Below are 21,050 nucleotides of genomic sequence, written 5' to 3'. Positions count from 1 at the left end.
GCCCACACAGACTAATACATCTGTCATTTAGATGTCTTGATTTAAGTGGGAGGTCTTTAACAATAATTCACGTTATGTCAGCTTCACCAGATGAACCTCACCCTGATATCATCAGCACCATATTCCATCAGTTTAAACTGATTACAAATTCTACACTGTTAATGTGATGCTGGATATTCTTTCCTTTATTCTTTTATAGAATGAACTCCTAAAGGTAGTTGGGTCATTAATTCATTAATGTTAAAATTGTTACAACTTATCAATTACATTTACAATATATTGTTACAATGTCTCCTGTTGCATTCAGCTTATTTTACAATTTATTTATTACATTTAGCCTATATTGTAACAATTTCTGCATTATATGTAACTTATATTTTTATAATTCATTTGTTTCATTAAGCATATATTTTTTACAATTTATTAATTACATTAACTTATATTGTTACAATTAATTTGTTACATTTAGGTCATTGTTACAATTCATCAATTACCTAATTTCAACCGGTTTGATTTTATTTAAGTTATTTAAGCAGTGTAGACATTATTTGTAGTAATTATTTTAAATATGTAAGAATTACCCTACAGCCAACTACATGCTCAAATGTAAATTCCTACAGCCAACACAAATTGTGCCATCATCTTATTTTCTATCTAATGAGTTCAGTAATTGGGGGACCTCTGGTCTGAAATCCCTTCCTCCTACACTGGCGTTCTCCCCCTGGTCCCCTTATAATCCCTGTGGATTTCCTTTCGGGGCAATTACGAGATAAAGGTGTGGGTCCGTCTGGGATTAAAGCTGAATCAGAAAGGACACAGCGATTTCTGTCCCTGATTGTAAATGCATTTAAGCTGGCAAACTGTCACTTTCATAACATATCATAAGCTGCGTTGAGTCCCAAACAGTCTGAGAGGAGGAAGAATGGATCGGAGTGGCCCCTCAGACCCAACAGTGCTTGTGGTGAGCCGAGCTCCTTCTACAGCTCGCTCTGCCTACGGGGGGGACGGACGCTGACTGAAAATGAGCGCTTGTAGGCTCCAGTGGAACGTAGTAAGCAGGGTTCATTGTTAAGGTATCACGAAACCATGTGCTCTGTGTGACGAGACCGACACGAGCGGGTTACACAAAGGAATCGATGCTCGACCGACCACCGTGACCACGTCTGTACTAACAAAAGTTTGTGTGAGGGGGGGGGGAACCAAACGCCGAGCGATTCTCTGCTCAGGTAGACGTTACTCCTCTAACAGGTGTTGAAGGTTAAATATGGCCGCCGTGGGACTGATAAAGGGTTATCTTATCAGATCGTATCATTTAGTATGTGAAGCACTTTTTGACAGACGCCTTTGGCGAGGAGTTCCTTGTGTGTAGATTTTGGTCGACGTAAAGAGGACCAGGAGGACTGTCCAGGCCTAGCGGCCCGTGGAATAGTTCAAGGAAGGACGTCATAAATGCAGGGATTTCATGCTCCCAGCAACAAGAGCTGGACGGATATTTGTAGACTCTGACCTCCTCTGAGCGACCAAGGCTGCTCTAAATCTTATAATAAAACCCACAATTTCTCCGTCCAATCCTTCTCATGACTCTTTTCCCACTGTATTTGAGTTTAGCAACGTAATCTGGTGTTAGCGCGGGCCACTGTCGTTATTTGAGTAAGGGCTCAGCAATGGGTTTATTTGGAATAGCGTCCGGTGGACGGCGTGAGAACCAGCACCGCCAAGAATGTCCAAATAAATTCAGTCCAAGTCGGTTTCTCTGATATAATCTCTGATATAAATGTGCTGTCCTGAATGAAGGTGTGGTTTTAGAGGGCAGTCTCTTCACGGTCACCCACGCAAACGTGAAGTGGTTTCGTTTTTCACCCCGACGAAAGTCTCTCCTGTGTGAGGAGGCCCCTCACACATGCAGCCAGCTACACCTCCTGCATGCTCTGTGCACTCAGCATCTGAAGGCTCCACACTGGATGGTTGTCCGTGAGTTATTGGAGGAGATAGACACAATGATGTGGAAAACATTCCGATGAAAATGATGACCTGAAAGCCTGGAACAGATGCCACTAATTTCTTCCACTTTAAAACTAGAAGTCCTTTGATTTTTTTTTTTGAGGTTTCATCTTACTGGTACTGTGAGAATCCAGTGGCAGAAGGTTGGGAATGTACTATACTTTCCGTGCTGAAACAAACTGTCCAGCTGTCTGAAATAACTTAGCGACGACTTTGCAATCTAAATGTAAAAAAAGTCTGAAATGATCCCTCTTTCCTGGAAAGCCCCCCCCCCCCCTCCACACCCACGTGTTCATTGGTTTATTCCCTTGAAAAAAAAAATGTCACCCAGCAGATGCTAACCAGATGTTAAGCTGCCATTGGCAGAGGGTGTCCTTTAACTCCTAATGGCTCAATACAGCAGAAGTTACAGCAGCTCGGCTCGCTCCATGCTAATCTGTATTTGCTCGAAGCTTTCCCAGCGAAGGCAAAGCTTTCTCCGCTGATTGGATAAGTCACTTGTTTCCGTTGGAGGATGGAAAAACGTCACGATCCTGCAAGAAAAACAACCATGACATTCCAGATGAGAGACACCAGGCTTTAACAGCATATATTTATGATTATGATGTACCCGTCTGTAATTTGTAGAAAATTGCTAATAATGAAAGTATGTCTTGTGGTTACTTTAGTAATTGGATCACATGCTCTCGGAGATAAGGGTGTGCTTCGGCAAATTGCTTTGCTGGATCATTGTGAAAAGTAAAGATTGTTGGTAAAGAGTAAGCACAACAAACTAAAATATACAAATAGTTTATACTCATCTAAAGGCAGACATATATATATATATATATATAGCATTTGGTGCAGGTAAAAGCTACATGAGAGAAATATTTCAGAGCACTGTAAAAACACTGGTTTCCATCCTCACAGCCTACACTCTAAGATTACTGTCTATATATACTATCCAGTTTCCTGGTTAAAACACAGAATTAACACCAACAACGTGTCCCGTTACATTCCACGAACGTCCTAACACCATTGTGTACATAGATTATATATAACTAGGTATTGATACGAATAAGAAATGCAGTGTTTTTTACATTTGCTGTTGGCACTGTGAGCAGCACTGAGCCAGCAGGCTGTCCTGGACTCCACTCAGGAGGTATGAATAGGGCGCTTCAGAAGCTTATTTTATTACAGGAAAGTTAAGTGTTTATTTAAAATCTGTTATATTTCCTCAATGCCTGACGTTGCTGGCATAAACAAAATCTCAACTAAATCCAATAAACCAACAAAAGATTGTATTATGTTTTATATACAGAATGTATGTTTGAGTTCAAAGGACTATGATTGAGATAAAGCTGGGCTCACATTTCATTGATACTTTGAGACATTCTCCATCCAGTGGAACCATTAAATCATCACAGCTCAAATTGTGAAAACAGATGAACTTGGCCTGCAAACTGAAGCAGATACAGAATCCTGGATTTTTCTGTTAAATATCCAAACACCCAATGGCCTCGCCTTCCCCCACCGGAACCTGCCCTTCTCTAGGGTTGGGGTTAGCAAGTGTCTGGCTCACGTGTTCAGGCTCTGGCTCTCCTCAGGACTAGTCCGCTGGTAGACTGCGTGGTCGGTTTGTCCAGGGCCCTTCTTCAGGTTGATGGTTACTTCTTCCCGGCCTCCGTTTCCAACTGTCTTAAACTTATCCTTGTCCTTGTCCTTACGGTTCTGACACGTCCCGCTGCTGCCCTTTGACGAGACCGTCTGGCCTCTGAACAGCTGTGCTCGCTGCTGACAAAGGCCCACCTTACTGAGGAGGATGAATATGTCGCCCCTGAAGGCTTTCGTGAAGATGGCGTAGAGGAATGGGTTGGCACAGGAATTAAGCGGATAGAAGAGCACCAATAAAATCTTGGAGTTGGACACTGTGATGAGAGGCCGGTCCACTGCGGCAGACATGGCGTAGAAGGAGATAGGCGCCATGCACAAGAAGTCAGTAAAGATGAGGACAGCCATGCGCTTGGCGATGTTGGTATCTTTGGATCCAGAACGGTAGTGAGGGTTGTGCACTGCGCAGTAGATCTTGAAATAGCAAGCACATATGACAAGAAAGGCCAGGATGTTGAGGACCAGCACGGACAAGATGTAGACCTTAGCCATTGTGGACTGGGTGTCCATTGGGAGACAGATGCTGACCCTCTGGTAGCTGCTCACCCCAAAGAGTGGGAGCAGGGCCAGCAGGAAGCACAGGACCCAGCCGACCAGCATCACGGCCGCCGCGTGATGCAGACGCAGCTTACGATCCAGCCGCATGGCGTAGGTGATAGCGTACCACCTCTCCACAGTGATCACTGTCAAGGTGTAGACAGACAGCTCGCTTGCGAAGACTGTTAAAAAACCTGCAAGTCCACAGCCGGGGCCCGTCTGCCAGTCTATGGCGTGGTTGAAGTACTCAGCTTGCGTGTGGAGGTCCACGGAGGCGATAAGCAGCAGATAAATCCCCATGCACAGATCTGCAAAGGCCAGGTGACACATGAGGAAGCGGGAGACGGAGAGCTTATAGTGGCTGGTGAGCAGCACCAGGAGCACCACCACATTTCCTACAACAGCCAGCAGACTCACAAACCACACAGACACTCGCAGGAAGCCAAAGCCCATTATGTCCTCGCAAGGGTTGAACTCATCAGGCACTGGTGCACATGCCACCTCTTCTCCCTCCTCACACACCACATAATCATAACGACTGTTAAAGTCTTGGCTGGTGTCCTCCTGGGGGTTCTTGAGAGTCTCTCCGAAGCCCACATTCTCATCCGGCTGGCCTCCGAAATAGGCGTGATAGTGGAGGCTTCCGTGGAAGTCACCTCTCCTCCCGTCGGGGGAATCTCTGTAGCTTCCGTCAATTGGATCCTGGTCTGGGATTGTTTCCTCCCCAACGTCCCCCTGGAGGGAAGCGGTGCCAGGGGGCCTGACAGAGCGCTTCTGATGCTGGTCGTAGAAGGCAGTCAAGTTACAGATGAGGTACTCCAAAAATCTGGGGGAAAAAACATACAGATTGAGAAAATAAAGTAATACTATGGTCTTGGTTCAGACACAAATATAGAGACATGACTTCAACCCTCGGTTACACAGAGTGTCAAATCACATCATTTAATTTGTATATCTATTTGAGTTTTGAGAGCCATTATGAGTCTGGCTCAACATTTTTACTAGAATAACAGCAATGACTGACATTTATTATGGGTAATAGGTAAACCCGTCAGAGAGTTGATTCAATCCTTGCCCAGATTCCCAGCGTGGAGGTTCAGCAAAACACTATTCTTTTGGCCTTTATGGACAGATATTTCTACAAATGTAAAATTGCATCAGAATTGATGAAAGCAGACCCCCGTTTTTTCTTTAGGTCTTTGAAGCCGCAGCAGTGGCTGGGGTAGGTGAGGTTGGCGGTGGTGAGGTGCTTAAAGGTTTTGATGGGTGGCAGTTTCTTGAGGGCCCAGGCATCGCGGGCCTTCAGCTCCCGCAGAGAATGGACACCTGTGGTGGGCAGGGACGTGATCCCTGTTAGGGACACGTCTCTTTAAGACAGAAAGGAAATGAAAGAATTACAGAAGACACAATTCTCCTCTATAACATAGATTTTGGTTCTTGTCTTCTGCACAGGCCATGGACGTTGTCAGTGTGCAATCTGCTGAAATATTGGGATTCCAGGCAGATAGAAGACATCTGGGGAATAACTGTAGCTTTCAGTATTTAGACTCTTCGCTTCAATTTATCAATGACATATTGAGGCATATTCAGTGCCGAGGTCACGATTGGGGCTACGCGTCGTTGACACATGTGATACAGCCAACTTTCTGCATACCCCCATCCTGTAAGAATTCACTTGCTGTTAAAAGCTGCATCACACGTAATAAAATATTTTCTTCTGCCAAGCAGTACCCTTCCAGAATCTGTTATGAATATACTAACAGCAAATACACAGAGGAGCCAGAGATGATAACACCAGAGATCTCACATGTGGATTATACGGCACCCTCCACCTGGTTCGGCTCAACCTCCACGAACGGAGACATGCACGCAATTGGACAGTCTCATTGACATCCTGTTTTGGGGACATTGTGCTGCTCAGCGCAGGCAACTCTTCACTTCTAGGGGCCAAGTGAAGACCACGTTTTCTCTTGTTTTTTTAGAACGTTTCTGAGCCCATTAAACCTTTAAGTCATTGTATCTACTGACTAATTTAATCAACTAAAAGAAACAAGTATTTCATATTCGCTGAGAACACAATCGTTCTTCTTTAGTCCCAGTTGCTCTCCTCACTTCCCTGCTCTCTACTAGTTTTTCCTCTCATGGGACACATTGTGTAAGCCTGTAAGATATTTTTTCTAAAAGCAGCACAGACTTTCAGTGTGATTTTGTCATTCACAGATGTTTAACTCATGGCCTCGTGAAGGTGACCTCACTCAGGACATGTCCCTCGGTGGAAAAGAGGAGGCCGACCTGCACGCCAACCCCATTTAGCTAACGGGCCATTTCATGGCTCGATCAGAGCCCCTACAGCAACTAGATAGCCGTGGTAAAGGGTTCAGGCAATCAGACACTATTAAAATAGACGCAGCTTAAAAATCTGGAGAATGGCAAAAGCCATGACAGTATCATCAGGGAGAGGTCGGAAGTCTCTCCCTCTCGTGCTTGCACACAATGCGTTTCAGATATCCTGGTCAAAGACCCAGCTGTGGGGAAGGATTTTCACTCTTTGATGATATGCTATCCATTACACAGACATTTCTTATCTGGTCTGCACATTATGAATGAGGAGATTGTTTAAATTTGCACTGTGAAAAAGAGATTCCTAATTGTACAGAAAAAGGTTTACCCATGAAAAAGTGTAATTACTCTTTAGTGACTCTTTTAGTTATTCTGTAGTAAATGTTGATTTAAGTATTATGCTGATAATGACGCATTTCTTCTCATTTTTGTACAGAAAAATTACTTTTTTATTCATACAGTATTTTTACTGCTTTCTTAAATTAATAAGTAATTATTTCTCCGATGACCCTGTGCGATTCCAATCGGGACCAACAGTTACTCATAAGCCAAGCCTGACCTGGGCACTACATCCACAGCACATTTTCATACAGATACTTATGTATTTTAACACACTAATCTGTTTATATTGTTTATATTTTCTTGAACAATGTTATCTTATTTTACTTGTAGAAAGTAGAAAGAAGTTTTTAAGATTTTTAAGAACATTTGTGTTTGATAGTAATAATTATACAGGAAACATCTGTATAATAACCTTGCATGACAATTGTGAAATGTAAATTATGGTTTTAAACTATTTGAATTAAGATATTTAATTCTCATTTTACTGTTGTTTGGCAGCCATTGCTGCCAGTAATTCTACCCTTTGTTACCATTTTTTTCACAGTGTATCATGACATGTGAATAATGGAATTACCAAACTAGACCATACTTTATTAATGTATACAAGTTGCTTTGTTCACCAAAATATTTAATATTAAACATCATTTGCATTTCTTAAGGAGTGGTCATACCTGACCAAGTAGACCATAGCAGGTCTATTAATCAATTTGAAGGAAGAACTAGTCTTCTCCCCTCTCTTTGTCTGCTAGTGGCAGGAGGCAGAGATTCAGTGCTGACCGCCAGCTTGCTATTTCTTATCTGAAAAGCGTGTTTGCATGAAAGCAGGAGGGAATAAGCAAGCTAACGTTATGCTTACCGATTGCTAAATAAGCAAAATGAATCTTGGAACAGCGTAGGAAGGCTCTAGACTAACTCCTAATCCTAGTCATTAGTCATAATCCTGATAGCTGGAATTTCCACTTAGAAAATGAGGGAATTAAAATGTCTTCCCATCATCTCGCCTCATGCTTGCATTGTGTGTGAGATAAGAATATGTGTCATTACAAGCAGTACTTCAGGTATACTTACAGAAGCATGGGGCCACTGATGGTTCCCGCAAAAGCCTTTTCATCCACCTTGGTTAAATACCTATTCCTGTGAAGGTCTCTGGACAGGAAAGCACAAATTGAAGTTTATTAGAATAGCTAGCCTTCTCTTTCCAATTATGATGACAGAGGCGAGGCATGGCATAATATTTCCAGAAGCCTTTTCACCGCACAGTTCTCTGTTTACTTTTTCTTATTTTGTGGGTGAAACATGACAGAAAAAGGTCTCACATACATTGTTGATTCAAATTGAAAGACAATATGATGGTGTTCTTCTTACACACTGCACCCTCACATCACCATCACCATGAACCCCTTAAATCTAATGAGCATAATAGACCTGTGAGGGGTGTGTTTGTCTTGGTCAGGCTTCTCTGGGATCAGTTCTCCACTCTGATTCGGCGCCAACACAAATGCTAGTGTGCAAAGACTCACCAGTCACTGAGCAAAGGTTTATTAGGCTCCTATGATGACTTGAGATCTGTGATAGGTGTTGCAAAACACAAAATATATACCTTTGTAAGTAAAAAAAGGAGGCACTGCTTTCCATTCTCTTGAGGCTATTTAATATTTAAGTGTGACCATAAACGGATGTCTCCAAGTCACAGTGTATCGCAGAGCTGAACTCGTCATGCATCTCCCAACTCCCTGATGCATACGCTTGGAAACATAATTTCATTCGACGGTGATGCCGCTGCTTTTGTAGTGCAGCTTCTGGTAGGGAAATCCATAGGCCAGATGTGCCATGCCAAAAGCATTTAGTTCATGCTTTTGTAGAGAAATGAAAGAGCTCTAAATGGACATATTCTGTTTTACCACCAAAAAACATACAATATTGAATAAATATATATTTATATTATTATCACAAAATAAACTAAACTAATAGAGGTAAAACATTTTTTGAGTTGAGGAGTAAGATGACAAGATTGATGCTCATCTCTGTAGGACTCATATAGAGCTACAGCCTGTACTTGGTTCATTGAACTATAATCTCAGCATAAAGACTTGATAGAGCTGAAGATACCTTCCAATAAAGAATCCCTGAAGAAGAATTTACAGAGAAGGTCCTCTTTGCTGAGGTGGCAGCCATGTCCAGAAGGGACAAAACCAACACCAGCTCTGGAGAGGACCATTTCCCTTCTTGAGTCGGCTCCCTGAGTTCTCCTACACGTTTGAGCCAGCGGGATAAAGGATGCCAAATCCCACACCCTGTGCTTCTAGGCTGTAGACCTCCTCGGAGCGCTTCACAATATGCCATACACCCCTTCACCGCCATTCATTCACTGATGGCAGGTGCCACCATTACCAGCCTCACCTACCCCAGCATTCGCTACACAGTGCCTGGCTGTAGCCTCGTATTTAGCGCGCAGAAATGGGTAGCATTAATCTCCTCATCTAGCTCTTGAACATTTCATTTGAAATACCCACACTTGATCTAGCTTGGTTCCATTGAAGGCATGATGTTGGATTTCTCTGAAGCCGTTTCCGTACAGCATCCTGGACAAAAAGAAGAAGATAACACGTCTCCCATGTGCTGATGCCTCAGGTAAGTAGGACCTTCTCATTTCACATTCTGTGGTGAGGTTTCATCTGTATTGGAGGTTTTCTTGGATTAATAAAGGACAGATTAATGTTGCAGTCCCTCTTTCCTACACCAGACATGCGATGCCTGTTGTGTTTTGTCTGTGTACTTTCATCTTGAAGAGATCCCAGGGGGGATGTTTCTAAAGGAGGTTATTTTGCCCTGTCCACACTTCTGTGTTAGGGTCAGGATTGCATTTGGGGATAGATATCTACTGCAGTTTCTTCCTTTTTTTCAGTTTCAGGGAAACCTGCATGTAATTGCATTTCTTTTTTATTCATGGATGTGCATATGTACACATGTGGCTCACCCTACACATATCTTACACTGTCAGCACGTCGCTGGTGATGCCACAGAATGAGTTGGCTGGGATCTCAGTGATGAAGGGATGATCCACAACCTCCCTGTAAAGGATGACACAAAATGGAGAGGAAAGTGTCAGTAATAATAATAATACAAGAAATACTGTAGTGCCATGTAGTTAATACTAAAGCACAAAGTCATCTATTAGGCCAATCCTACAGTGCAAATGGTTACAAATAATTGGCTGAAACTGAAACCACATTTCCCATAATGGTGTGTTCCAAACATTTATGTTGTCTTACACAGAATACAACAGATAATAAACAGCTAACAGCAGAGTTCATCCTTTATTCCCTGTGATATTCTTAACCCATTATGTCCTCACTAAAAAAAGTTATTTGTTTTGACAACATTATAACATTAAATATATATTAACAGAAGGGAATACTTATATGTATTGTTTTAGAGTTAAAAAAAACACTTTTACCAAAAACAAATACATCAACTGTCTCAACAGTATCAGTGCTTTTGTTGCCAGTTGTTTGACAGAAAACCACCCTCCTACAAAGTCATTTTAGCATATATACTGTATGATAATATAAGATCAGATGTATCATATTTACAACAAGGAATGATCACATTGTGTTTGTTTCATAGTAAATACAGAATTTTATTTACATCAGTTAACTTCGCTACCTTTTTTCTGAAGGGTAAAGCACATTTCTAAGAAATTATTTTTCCTTTTTTTGTTATTGTTGTTTTGTATCATGCTACATAACTCAATAGAGTTACCAAACTGTGGAGCAGGCAGTGAGAGGTTTAAACAGAAAGCTGCTAATTTTGCCGACTTGTTGCATTTTGGCCATTATTAAAGGAATTGCTTTGAATTAATAAAGCAATTCAATGCTGATATTACAATTTCACACGTAGCAGTTTAAACTAGTACTGTTGGATTAAGGTTAAGAGTGTTAAAAATGATAACAACTTACAGTATGAAGTTCATGTCATTGGAGTGGATGTTGCTCAAGTCAGGGAATATGGTGAGGCCCGTGTTAAAAAGTCCTCTGAACAGCAGAAGGACAGAAACAGTCAGGACCCCACACATCAGAGAGGACACAATAGGATAATGGTATATTATTACAGCCTAAGGCAAAAGAATGATCAGCATTTCTATTACAAAGAAATGCTTAGGATCCGAGTTTAGTTTCACAACATCATTTGATGATAACCAGCCCAAATCATTTACTGGCATGCGACACCAAGTAGACCAGTAGTCTGGTTACAAGCCCGGCTTTTTATAAATTCATCATGAGACAGAACAGTTCAAAGTCACGACCTGTACCACTGCATTAAACTCAAATGAGCCATGACTCACTCTTGCCTGTACTGGTACACACAATGCAATGAATAAATCACAATGTCTAAATTATTGCCAGATGTAGGTATTTAAAATAAATAGCCTGTGTCTTTTTGGATTTCCATAATGTTGTCAATATATAGGAATCAATGACATAAACAGCATAAATAATAAAAGAAGAACAAATACTCACAAGTATTTGAGGTTTGGGAGATTTTTAAAGGCTTCTGGGTCAATGTAGGTCAGACTTTTGGCATTACGTATCTCTCTGAAAGACCAGACAAGAAACAAGGGTCCTGAAAATGCACTTTCACATAAAACGAAAACATTGAGAGAGTAAGTAAATGAAAGAAGTGTGTGCGGTGGCCAATAAGAAATTATTTGGAAACACATTCATAAACCCACTTATGACTTGCTGACAGAACAGAACGAGGTGCATGCCAGTGTGCCAGAGAGGGGAAAGTTGGTTGAGACAGCCAGGGCCGGAAGTAGGGTCCAATTAGTGTTTCATTAGTGTGTTTACTCTGGTCCGCCCCGGGCCGGACCCAACACCTCTCTCTCTGCCCTGTGAGGCCACGTGGGGCTGTGGAACATGTGTCCCGGCCCAGCCGACAGACGCAGTCAGGTCAATGGAAGTCACTGAGTGGAAGATATTAAAGGACCAGAGCTGCACTGAAATAACTGAGGGCAGTTTATCAGTCAACAGTCTATCAAGTCTACAACAGCTGAAACAAAGAGGTGAGCCCAACAGTTTGAGTCACGTTGATGCTGTTATGAGTGAATCGTCATGTTTTTCACACACTGTCACAGAAGGTTTCCTCTCTGTATAAGAGCAGCCTTCTTCTGTTTTTTTTGTCAGTGCACAGGTCATCATTTCTGGATGACATCATGTCGCCATGTTAGAGCAACATCCATTGTTTAATTGGCCACCTGGGGGCAAATAACAATGACGGACTATCACCTCATAATAGTGTTAAGGTAAACGGATTAGAAAATTGTTGACTATGTAGACACAATCTAGCTGACATGCGCTAACGTTAGCAGTTACTCAGGAGTTCGGTTTCTGGAATCCGGTCAAATGGAAGTCCAGCACTCTCTCTTCTTTTACCCTTTGTTTTTGGTCTCCACCAACTCCTGAGGAAGAGCTGGCTCTTTATCTGCTAAATGCTACACTCTGCTAACTGTCCTTGTTGGCTGTTGGGTAAGTAGCATAGCGTAGCATAGCGTAGCGTGTATTCCTCAGGACTCGTTGTTGCTAAAAGAAGACCCCTTGTTTTGCTATGAATAAGCGTTACGGGAATGGTAAGATTAACTTGCAGTCCGTCAAGACCAAAACGATCTGTGCGTAGAGGTCAGGGAAACTGCAGAGTCGGCTAAAGATTTGTTAAGTACATTTACTTTGACACAATAATTGGATCAATGCAGCTTTCACTACACACTTTATCAAACATGCATGATGATGTTGCTGCTGGACAGATGAAATAGTTGTTTTAGGCACAGGCGATCAAAAAGGTTTACCTATATCATTGTGACACTTGCCAACAGATCAAAACTGATATTCATCTATTTAAAACACTTTGGAATTATCCTCCCCAGTAAAAAGCCAGGATTCTTGATATTGGTGGTTTCTCTTGACGGGGGCAGGATAAAATTCCCCCCAGCCCGTCGGAATTCTCCGCTTCGACTGCAGTCTTGGATCCACAGCTGCTGTCGGCCTCGAGCAGCCAACGGGAAGCGGAGCATTAATTTGTGTCTGACCCTGGAGGAAACCTGAGAGAGATGCCATTATTGCACTACACCACACCAATCAGTGGCAAATAGGCCCCCGAGATCCCCAAAAACACCCTCTGAACACGCCTTTAACCCTCGGCTCGCTGTTTGAATTATTGTCTCGGTCTGTGTTTTGATGTCTGGAATTCAGCAGCTAATAAAGACACATAGGAAGGGAGATTGAGATAAAAAGATAAACCAAGTCTTGTCTGATGCGTGTAAATCACAGCTACTGTCTCAAACGGCTACACGTGCACGCTAAACATACAGAAATTTAAGAGAGGAACACACACCAACTGCCCTGTTTTAGAGACGCTGTAACTTGGATCCAATCAATCAAATAGGCAGGAAGTCTTGGAGTAATGCATGAAGCACTAAGAGGTGTTTTGCAAGGAGTGTGGTCCAAGCCATTGCAAGACTTTTTAATAGGAGCAGGAAAAAAACAGTGAGTCACAAACTGGCTGTTGTTCAGCCTCTCTGCTTATGACATGCATTTTGTGAGGGGTCTATTAGAGACCATCAGTAATAATGGATCCGAGAATATTCTATTGTACCAATCAAATCTTTTTGCATCTCATTTGCATGCAGTGATGCCCACAACCCTTTTAACTTTTTCATCTTCTTTAAGGGAGAGGAACTGATGAGGAGCAGTAAGTGGTGCACAGAGAGAAATAATGTGCTGCTTTATTTCCTCCATTTGCTGCCGGCAAGGATCAGAAATGAGTATTTCTCTCTTCGGCGAGCAAATGGAGCAGCTAAATCAATAAGGATCAATAAAAAGCGTGCCACTTTCCTTTATTTACTTACATATGGGTGATTTTCTTCAGGCTGTAGAACGAGTGCCTCTCCAGCCTCTGCAACATCACGTCCACTGATATATATCTAAAAGAAATACACAGGGCTCACAGCAAATCTGAAGTTCACATTAAAATAATGCCTGTGGTGTTAACCATCTGTTTCACTTGTAAGACTGAAGGTACTGTACCAGTGAGCAGACAAATATAATACGTGCGTTTACAACAGAGTTAGTGTGTGGCTCTCTGATTGGTCATAAGGCCTACAACTCTTTCCTGGAATTATGAACCCACCTTGCCTAAAGCCTTCAAAATCATGGGTCATTTTACAGGTATGCACCCCACGTATACATAACACAATCATCAGTCACTAACAAGAAGGCTCTTTAAATAAACCATGAGTTTAGCACTGGATCGTCCTTAAGCCTAGAAGAAAACACGACATATGTTCTGTTTCCTTATATTACGTATAATCTCACTAAATCCGACTGACATTTGGCTGGTTTCTTCTGCCATGCAGTCCTTTTATCTGGATGGAGAGCACTCCTGGCTGCTTAAAGAAAACTTCTCATCCACCTCTCGGTTCCTTCATGCATGACGTGGCCGCAAACAACGGACTCAGAGGCTGAGGATCAAGTGTGTATTTTACCCCTGCACATCTCTACTGGGAATCTAAAATCAGCACACACCCAAACTGCTCTGCTGGAATACCTAGTCAGTGTCCAAGCCCTCCTGCGGTTGGAGGACCAACATTCTTACTGAAGGAACGCATTAGCGCTTCCAGCTGTGATTAGGAGCCAGCAAAAGTTCCCACTTTGGGAAGGCAACAGGTGGATGAGAACGACTGTAAAGAGTTTGTGTTTGAATAGCAGTTAATAAACAGCGTACAAGTCTGGAATGGAATAATCCCTCGGAATAAATTGCCACTTACATCCTGGAAATGTTGACCATGTTGGCGAAGGCGTCTGTTGGCACCGATGACAGATGGGTCTCGAAAAGCCATCTGGTTGGAAAATAAAGATGGACATTTGTAGTTACAAACACATTTCACTCCCAATGTTTTCTCGTGGCAATTAGCAAGGTGTTCCTAGACATTTACTAGATTACGCTTCTTGTTTACTCGCAGAGAGTTAGATGAGAAGAACACTATCTGTTGAGTGGGATACGTTTGTAGCTAACTGGAGCCAGCGGTCCGTTAGCTTAGCCTAAACAGCTAGTTGGTCCAACGGTAACACAATTTGCTCATGGGCACCGTAATTGACACTTTTTTTGTATGCTAAGAAGGGCGCAACATTTTACGGTTTTATGGTGGCCGGGCTACGTCCTGGTCAGGAGCCCTTATTGGCTTCTCTGCTGTTTCCTTGACAATCGCTCTTGGCCAAGAAATAATCAGCCTAATACCTTCTCACGAAATGACCAATACTTGTTTTTACACACAGATTAAATCAAGTTGATAATATGTGAGGGCCAACAGGTGCATATTGCCAGTGCAAAGCTTCAGTTTCAAGTTATTATGTTATTACAATGCACCTTAAAATCACTCGTTTTTGTCCAATAACTCTAGAAGGTACTATAGGTACGAGATGAGGAAAAGGGGAAACAAAGACAAAGCCCCAACACTGATACATTTCAGAACCAGAGTAAAAGTTGCTTAAGCATATGGTGAAACAGTCTCCCCCTTTAGGAACAGGGGAAGAATTAAAACTTGGATCAGACTGGACCTGAGCTGGCAGCCAAATCAAACAATGTCTGGGTCTGTTTAGAGCAATGTCTCAGAAGAGGTTAGTGTGCGATACACGGAGTAAAACACACCTTCACGTTGCTTAGGAAAAATTAGTACCTGGTGTTACAGATACACTGTGATGACGAGGAAAATATCTACACTTTCATCTCAATTCCTATACTTTATCCACACATTAAATCTGTGATATTTTGTTGTTTGAGTAAATTATAGCATTCAAACCCTTTCAATTTCAAAAAGAGAAATAGCATTGTATTTTAGGAATTGTACTTTCTCAATAGATGATTTCATTTAGCTAAGATAAATGTTCCTGCATTATCTGGACTTAAAATAGCCTATACAGCTTTAGCCAAGATGTGGCTAGCTTAGCTTAGCACTAAGGCTAAAAGCAGAGCAGCTGGCTCTCTCTAAACAAAAGGAAAATCCACCTCGTACCTTGAGTTTTGCAATGTTTATGAAGCATACTGGCTGTATTTATATCAAACATACAGAAATCTTGTCATTACAAATAAGTAGTAGACCACGTCGGCATCACACATAGCAATAGACGAAAGAGATAAGGATGGTAGCCAAAAATTGTGTTGTTTCTACACAGCCAGTGTGAAGGAGGATGCACTTCCAGAGTTACTTCCACGGCGTCCTTCTTCTTCGACTAGAAACAGTGAAGGCATCTGACGACGCAGGTATAATACGTGGCCCTTTCAAGCACCTTTGATTCATCATGGGAACAATCGAATGATTCAGATGCTGAGATCTGGCTGATGGGTCTGTAGCAGGCTCTCATGGTCAGTGAGTAGAGACGGGAGCACAGCACCGGCACCCTCTGACGCACTCAAACAAACAGCGGGACACAGAGCAGAGCCTGATACCAGACACCGCTGTCACAGCCTCAAACCTAAACAACACATGCTTCATTCGGCTTTTCCAACAAACACCAACGAGCCCATCTTGGAGGCCTGAGGAGAAAAATGACCCGCCCAATTTCTCATTTTGGAGAAAACAAACAGGATGGGAATTGAGTTTGAAGTGGGAGAAGCATCAAAATTCCTGCTATTGTCAGCGTTGGATGAACATCATAGCTGTGTTTACTATGGACTCTGCCGTTAGACCGGGTCGCTCACAATCAACCTCCAGCGTGACTCAATGTAATCCTATCACAAGGTTTTCTAAAAGAAATAGAAAGCTAGTGTCCTTTCAGTCAGAGCACATGGATATGACACATCTGACTTTGGGTGTTCTGAATGTGCAGCAGCAAAGAACCAAGGGATTACATTTAAATTAGTCATGAAATATAGAATTAGTCTTTTCATAATTCCATGACATGATTACTGCCGAAGTAACAGCAAGATTTTCCTTTGCACAATCCATTAAATAGCTAGGGAAATGTCCGTACTTGCAGTGATCAAAGCGCCGCTTCTCATTTTACAATCAATCGCAGCGCTCATCTGTTACCATTCACGAACAGGTGGAGGCCCACCGAACAGAACGACTTATCACACCATTGAACTCCAATCCAAGAATTCGGAGGTATTTGAACAACTGAGACCGCCGTGTTTTTCCCCCCCATTTCTTCCTCTTAATTATTCTCAAATGGCACTGCCCGGGCGTTTGAGAAATGTGCTGTAGAAGATAAATATTGTATTTAAATGCATCGTCCAGACGCAGTGAGGACTCACGCTATGCGGGCTTCCTTTTTCCACCTCTCTGCCTCCCAGTGACACATGGACTAACCTCCACACACTCGAGTATTTAAGTATCCTTGCGTTCATACTCACACGGACACGCACAGATGTCTGCCTTGCGTTCGCGCATTTTGTTTTGGTGAATGGAACATGTTCCTCCAAAAACAATATTTTGAACCTGACTCTTATGTTCATAAATGGGGCATTTTGAAAATGTTTGCGTTGCAGTGAAAAATCTCCACCACTGAAGAGAAAAAGTTGTAAAAGAAATACAAGCAGAATTTGGACCGTGGCAACACAAGGTCCAGTGACCATCTCAGCATACGTGGCTAAAAGTCAGCCGTCTCGGAGCGCCGAGCGCTGAGCGGGGGCCGCGGGGCCACTCATTCCTCCGTGTGTGTGCACAAGAAAATCAAACTGCCTCACGCCTCATCTGCTATCCCACAGTACACCGTCTTTTGGGGATTTTTTTCTCATCTCGGTAATCTTGTGATTGGCGGCATGCTTTCATGTCTGTAGCCTCCTCGAGGACTCTGGGTAAACTTTGGGCAGGAATGTGAGGAAGTTGTAGGGGACATCGGGGCACATGGTCAAGTGAATTGGGGCAGTGATCGGGAGATAATTTCATGTGATGGGTGCTGTGGAGCCGGTGCAAAGGGGTGCTGAAGTTTCATGAGCCGTATCATTTCGGGAAATTTGCGTAAGGGGAATAGTAAGGGAGAGTATCAAACTGGTTATTTAACGCTCTCATTAAAAGGTCACCTAATACAATATAACAGTACCATCTGATTTATCACTAAAGAATGCTGATTGAAATGGAAATACCCTCCACTTGTGTTTCCACACATGTCCCTCTGAACGCAGCGTGTTTCCATCACCGAAGGCCATGTCAGACTGGTCACCCTTTGTTGCATCATTTCTGCCCTGTACTTTGGCTAATTAGGAAGTGTCAACGCCCTGGTACATGTCAGAGTCGACCCTGACTTATCTTGACAGCTTATTGTAGCTCTTAATTAACAAGACGGCAGATTGCACCCAGGTCACCCTCTTATCATTTATATATATATATATATATATATATATATATATTTATGTTGGTTAAATTGCCATCTGCTAGTTTGACCAAAAACTCTCTCTCTACTGGAGAAATGACAAGGGGTTTATTATTTAGGAATTATCCTTTTTGTACAGTAGTGAACAAAGATTTAAAGCGTTTTTTTTGCTTTTCTCTCCTTTAAACTGTATACCATTATGATTTCTGGGTGTTTGACGGAAAATATAAGCAGCTTCAGATGCCGAAATGGATATAATGGGGTTCCCAATTTTTGGACAATATATATTTTAAGCATTTATTAATAACTAATCCCTAATATTATTATACAAAAAAGTATACATATTAGTCACTAGACCTTCATTTTTATTGTTGTTTGTGTAAAATCTGATTCAAATGAATTTGACTACAAATAATTAATAATGATCATTTATTCATATTATTATATTAATGAGTGTAGTTTTTCTTATATATTCTGATTACATTCCACACTAAATTCAGATTTAAGTCGGAGAACTTGGCTCGTTAACCTTGCATACTGCTGAATAGAATACCTCAGGATGGAGCAACTACTTAACGGACAGCCGCGATGTCCCTCTGGGGACATCTGAAGGGACATCCAACACCGTATAATGATTTTTCCTCTGGGTTAAGACTACTTTACATTCGAAATGCATGAAAAAAAAGCCCAGCAAGATCGCTTTCGCAGATGCCTTCAGACCGCCTACTCACAGTGTCTCCGTGCCTGCAGGGAACCTGGGGAGAATCCCGATGTCAAAGCACGAGATCGTGTGCGTCTCCCACTCGGAGCACTCGCACACAGCAGGGCAGGTCTCAGCCTGCGACGCCGCGCCGACAGGCGCACTGACGAGCGCAAACAGCGCGCATGTTAGCACCTGCATGCTGGAGGCAGCATGCGCACAAAATATCCCCAAATATCCCTGCGGCTTTGCCTCTTGACAGTCCCGTTGGTGTCCTCAACAACACGTGCTTATTGAAGCCAGTGGAGCCACATGCAGTCGGCGGTGTCCTCCCGGCGTGCAGTCCTCCTCAGGTGGAGACGCCTGTGAGCCCTGTGGTGGAGGTGGAGGTGCAGCAGGACGGGTAGCTGCACTGCTGTGGTGGGTTTGGAGGTGGTCTTCAACTTGAGGGGAGGGTGGACTTCTGAGGCGCTCTTGTGTTATTGCCCCTTAAGCAATTTGAAACGCTCCATTGAAAACGACATTTCTGATCTCAATGGGACTTTCATGATTAAATAAAGGTTTTGATAAATGAAAATAAAGAAATACATTTTTAATTTGGTTCGAGTTCGAGAGGGGGGTAGTAAGGTTCTGGTTGTCCAATTAGGCCCAGCTCATATAGGCCTATTACACTATATTCAGTTAAGCTTTCAGTTCCTCTCTATATATTTTGTTCTGTTGAGTTTTCTTTTTCATTATTAAATTGTTTACAGCATAGATCTTAATGTTCCAGAAACATTCCCTCTTTTCTATGATTTCTTGTATTCGCTTGTCTATCTGACAAGCGGCCGCACTGGCGCAGAAGCGCGCCGCCGGACGATGTAGTTCACAAACATTGGGTTCCCACACTGTTCCACGGCCGTTCGCCTACATTTCCCGGCGTCCCCTGCAGCGGCGGAACAGTTGTTTTCCTGTTCAGACGCGGCTAGTTCAAGTTGCCATAGCACAGTAACTGACGGTAACTCTGAGGGCTGCTCCACTGTTAGCTATCGCTAGCAAAGCGAACAAACAATGCTTGACGTTATTTTTTCTTCCCGCTGGGTAAACACACTGTTTAGCGCTTCTCACAGCATTGTCACAGGGCTAAATTAGTTGGCTATCGTCGGGTTAGCTAGCTAACGTTCGTTGTAGTTGGTTGACCACTTGTTGCTAGCCGGATGGAGCATCGCTCACAACAATGGCCAGCAGAACGTTCGGGAGGAGAGCAGTTTGACTGGAAGGGCTTCGCCGGTCGGATAGCTTTCTGTCTCCACGGGCTGCCGAGGCAATGATGACAAAGTGCCAATTTCATAGCAATGACCGATACATTTTATTGTTTAAAAAAGTTCAGAACCAGCCCCGTGTGTTCGTTAATCTGATTAACGTTGCAGTAAACGGCTAAATTAGCGTTGTGTGCACAGGACGCTGTTAGTTAGGACGCTTCCCCTCTCCGCCCCTCTCACCTGCTCCGTACCACGCTATGGATACATCCAGCGAGTCGGACTCGTTCGACAGGACGCGGGGCCACAGGCCTCGAGGGCGGGATGCTCGCCGCGTACCGGGCCGGGACAGCGGGATTGGGTGCGACGGTCGAACCGCCGACATCTCCGAGAAGATTAGCACACTGGCGACCACTCTACAGGTAACCGGCTCCCGGCTGCACGAAGTACCACAGATCCCCTGCACCGGAACTGCGCTACTCTAAATGATCGTGAATTAGAAGCGTCTTCTCCGTTGCAGGACACCAGTAGGAACCTGACCAAAGTGGACCGGATGCTGGGCCACTACAGGGAGCACACAGATGAGCAGGCTGAAGCCATGGCACTGGTCAGACATCTGTCATGTGATTCAACGTGCACGAGCATCAGCTTCTAGTTGAACTCTTTAGCTTATCTTTACGTCCACTATCTCCCTCAGTCAGCATTGAATTTTTTTCTTATTCCTCCTCCAGATCGTATCAGGGATGTGTTTCTATATGTGTCATTTAATATCTATATATCCATGTTTGTGTATATATCAACCACCAAATTCCTTCTATGTCGAACATATTTTGGCAATAAATGTTCCTGATTCCTGATATTACATTACATTTATCT

General features: G+C 42.9%; 2 protein-coding genes across 4 annotated transcripts in view; one reads left to right on the top strand and one right to left on the bottom strand.

The window, feature by feature from the left end:
* Nucleotides 1-2,652: 2,652 nt before the first annotated feature.
* Nucleotides 2,653-19,348, bottom strand: tshr (thyroid stimulating hormone receptor). Its single transcript, XM_037449673.2, has 10 exons — nucleotides 18,968-19,348; nucleotides 14,693-14,764; nucleotides 13,775-13,849; nucleotides 11,391-11,465; nucleotides 10,830-10,904; nucleotides 9,864-9,941; nucleotides 9,384-9,452; nucleotides 7,939-8,016; nucleotides 5,367-5,555; nucleotides 2,653-5,014 (listed from the first exon to the last, which is right to left on the bottom strand). Exons 1-10 carry the CDS (start codon nucleotides 19,135-19,137, stop codon nucleotides 3,559-3,561), a joined length of 2,337 nt encoding a protein of 778 aa, XP_037305570.2. The 5' UTR covers nucleotides 19,138-19,348; the 3' UTR covers nucleotides 2,653-3,558.
* Nucleotides 19,349-19,883: 535 nt separating this feature from the next.
* Nucleotides 19,884-21,050, top strand: part of LOC119195067 (centrosomal protein of 128 kDa) — a 30,979-nt gene continuing 29,812 nt past the window's right edge. For all 3 annotated transcript variants that reach the window (XM_037449672.2, XM_037449671.2, XM_037449670.2), the window contains exons 1-2: nucleotides 19,884-20,596; nucleotides 20,695-20,781. In XM_037449672.2, the coding sequence (XP_037305569.2) occupies nucleotides 20,435-20,596; nucleotides 20,695-20,781 (249 nt within the window). In that variant the 5' untranslated portion in view covers nucleotides 19,884-20,434. The remainder of the gene's footprint in view (nucleotides 20,597-20,694; nucleotides 20,782-21,050) is intronic.

Source organism: Pungitius pungitius, chromosome 20, assembly GCF_949316345.1.
Source record: "Pungitius pungitius chromosome 20, fPunPun2.1, whole genome shotgun sequence".
NCBI lineage: Eukaryota > Metazoa > Chordata > Actinopteri > Perciformes > Gasterosteidae > Pungitius > Pungitius pungitius.
Note: the sequence above shows the minus strand (reverse complement) of the source record. Positions and strands in the feature narration are given on the sequence as shown.

Excerpts from the sequence above, each read along its gene's own strand:
- tshr (XM_037449673.2), bottom strand. The coding sequence starts at position 19,137 with ATGCAGGTGCTAACATGCGCGCTGTTTGCGCTCGTCAGTGCGCCTGTC. Across the intron at positions 10,905-11,390 it reads CTCCCAAACCTCAAATACTT|AGGACTTTTTAACACGGGCC; the intron begins GTGAGTATTTGT and ends TCTGCTGTTCAG. Across the intron at positions 9,942-10,829 it reads AATGACATGAACTTCATACT|GGAGGTTGTGGATCATCCCT; the intron begins GTAAGTTGTTAT and ends CATCCTTTACAG.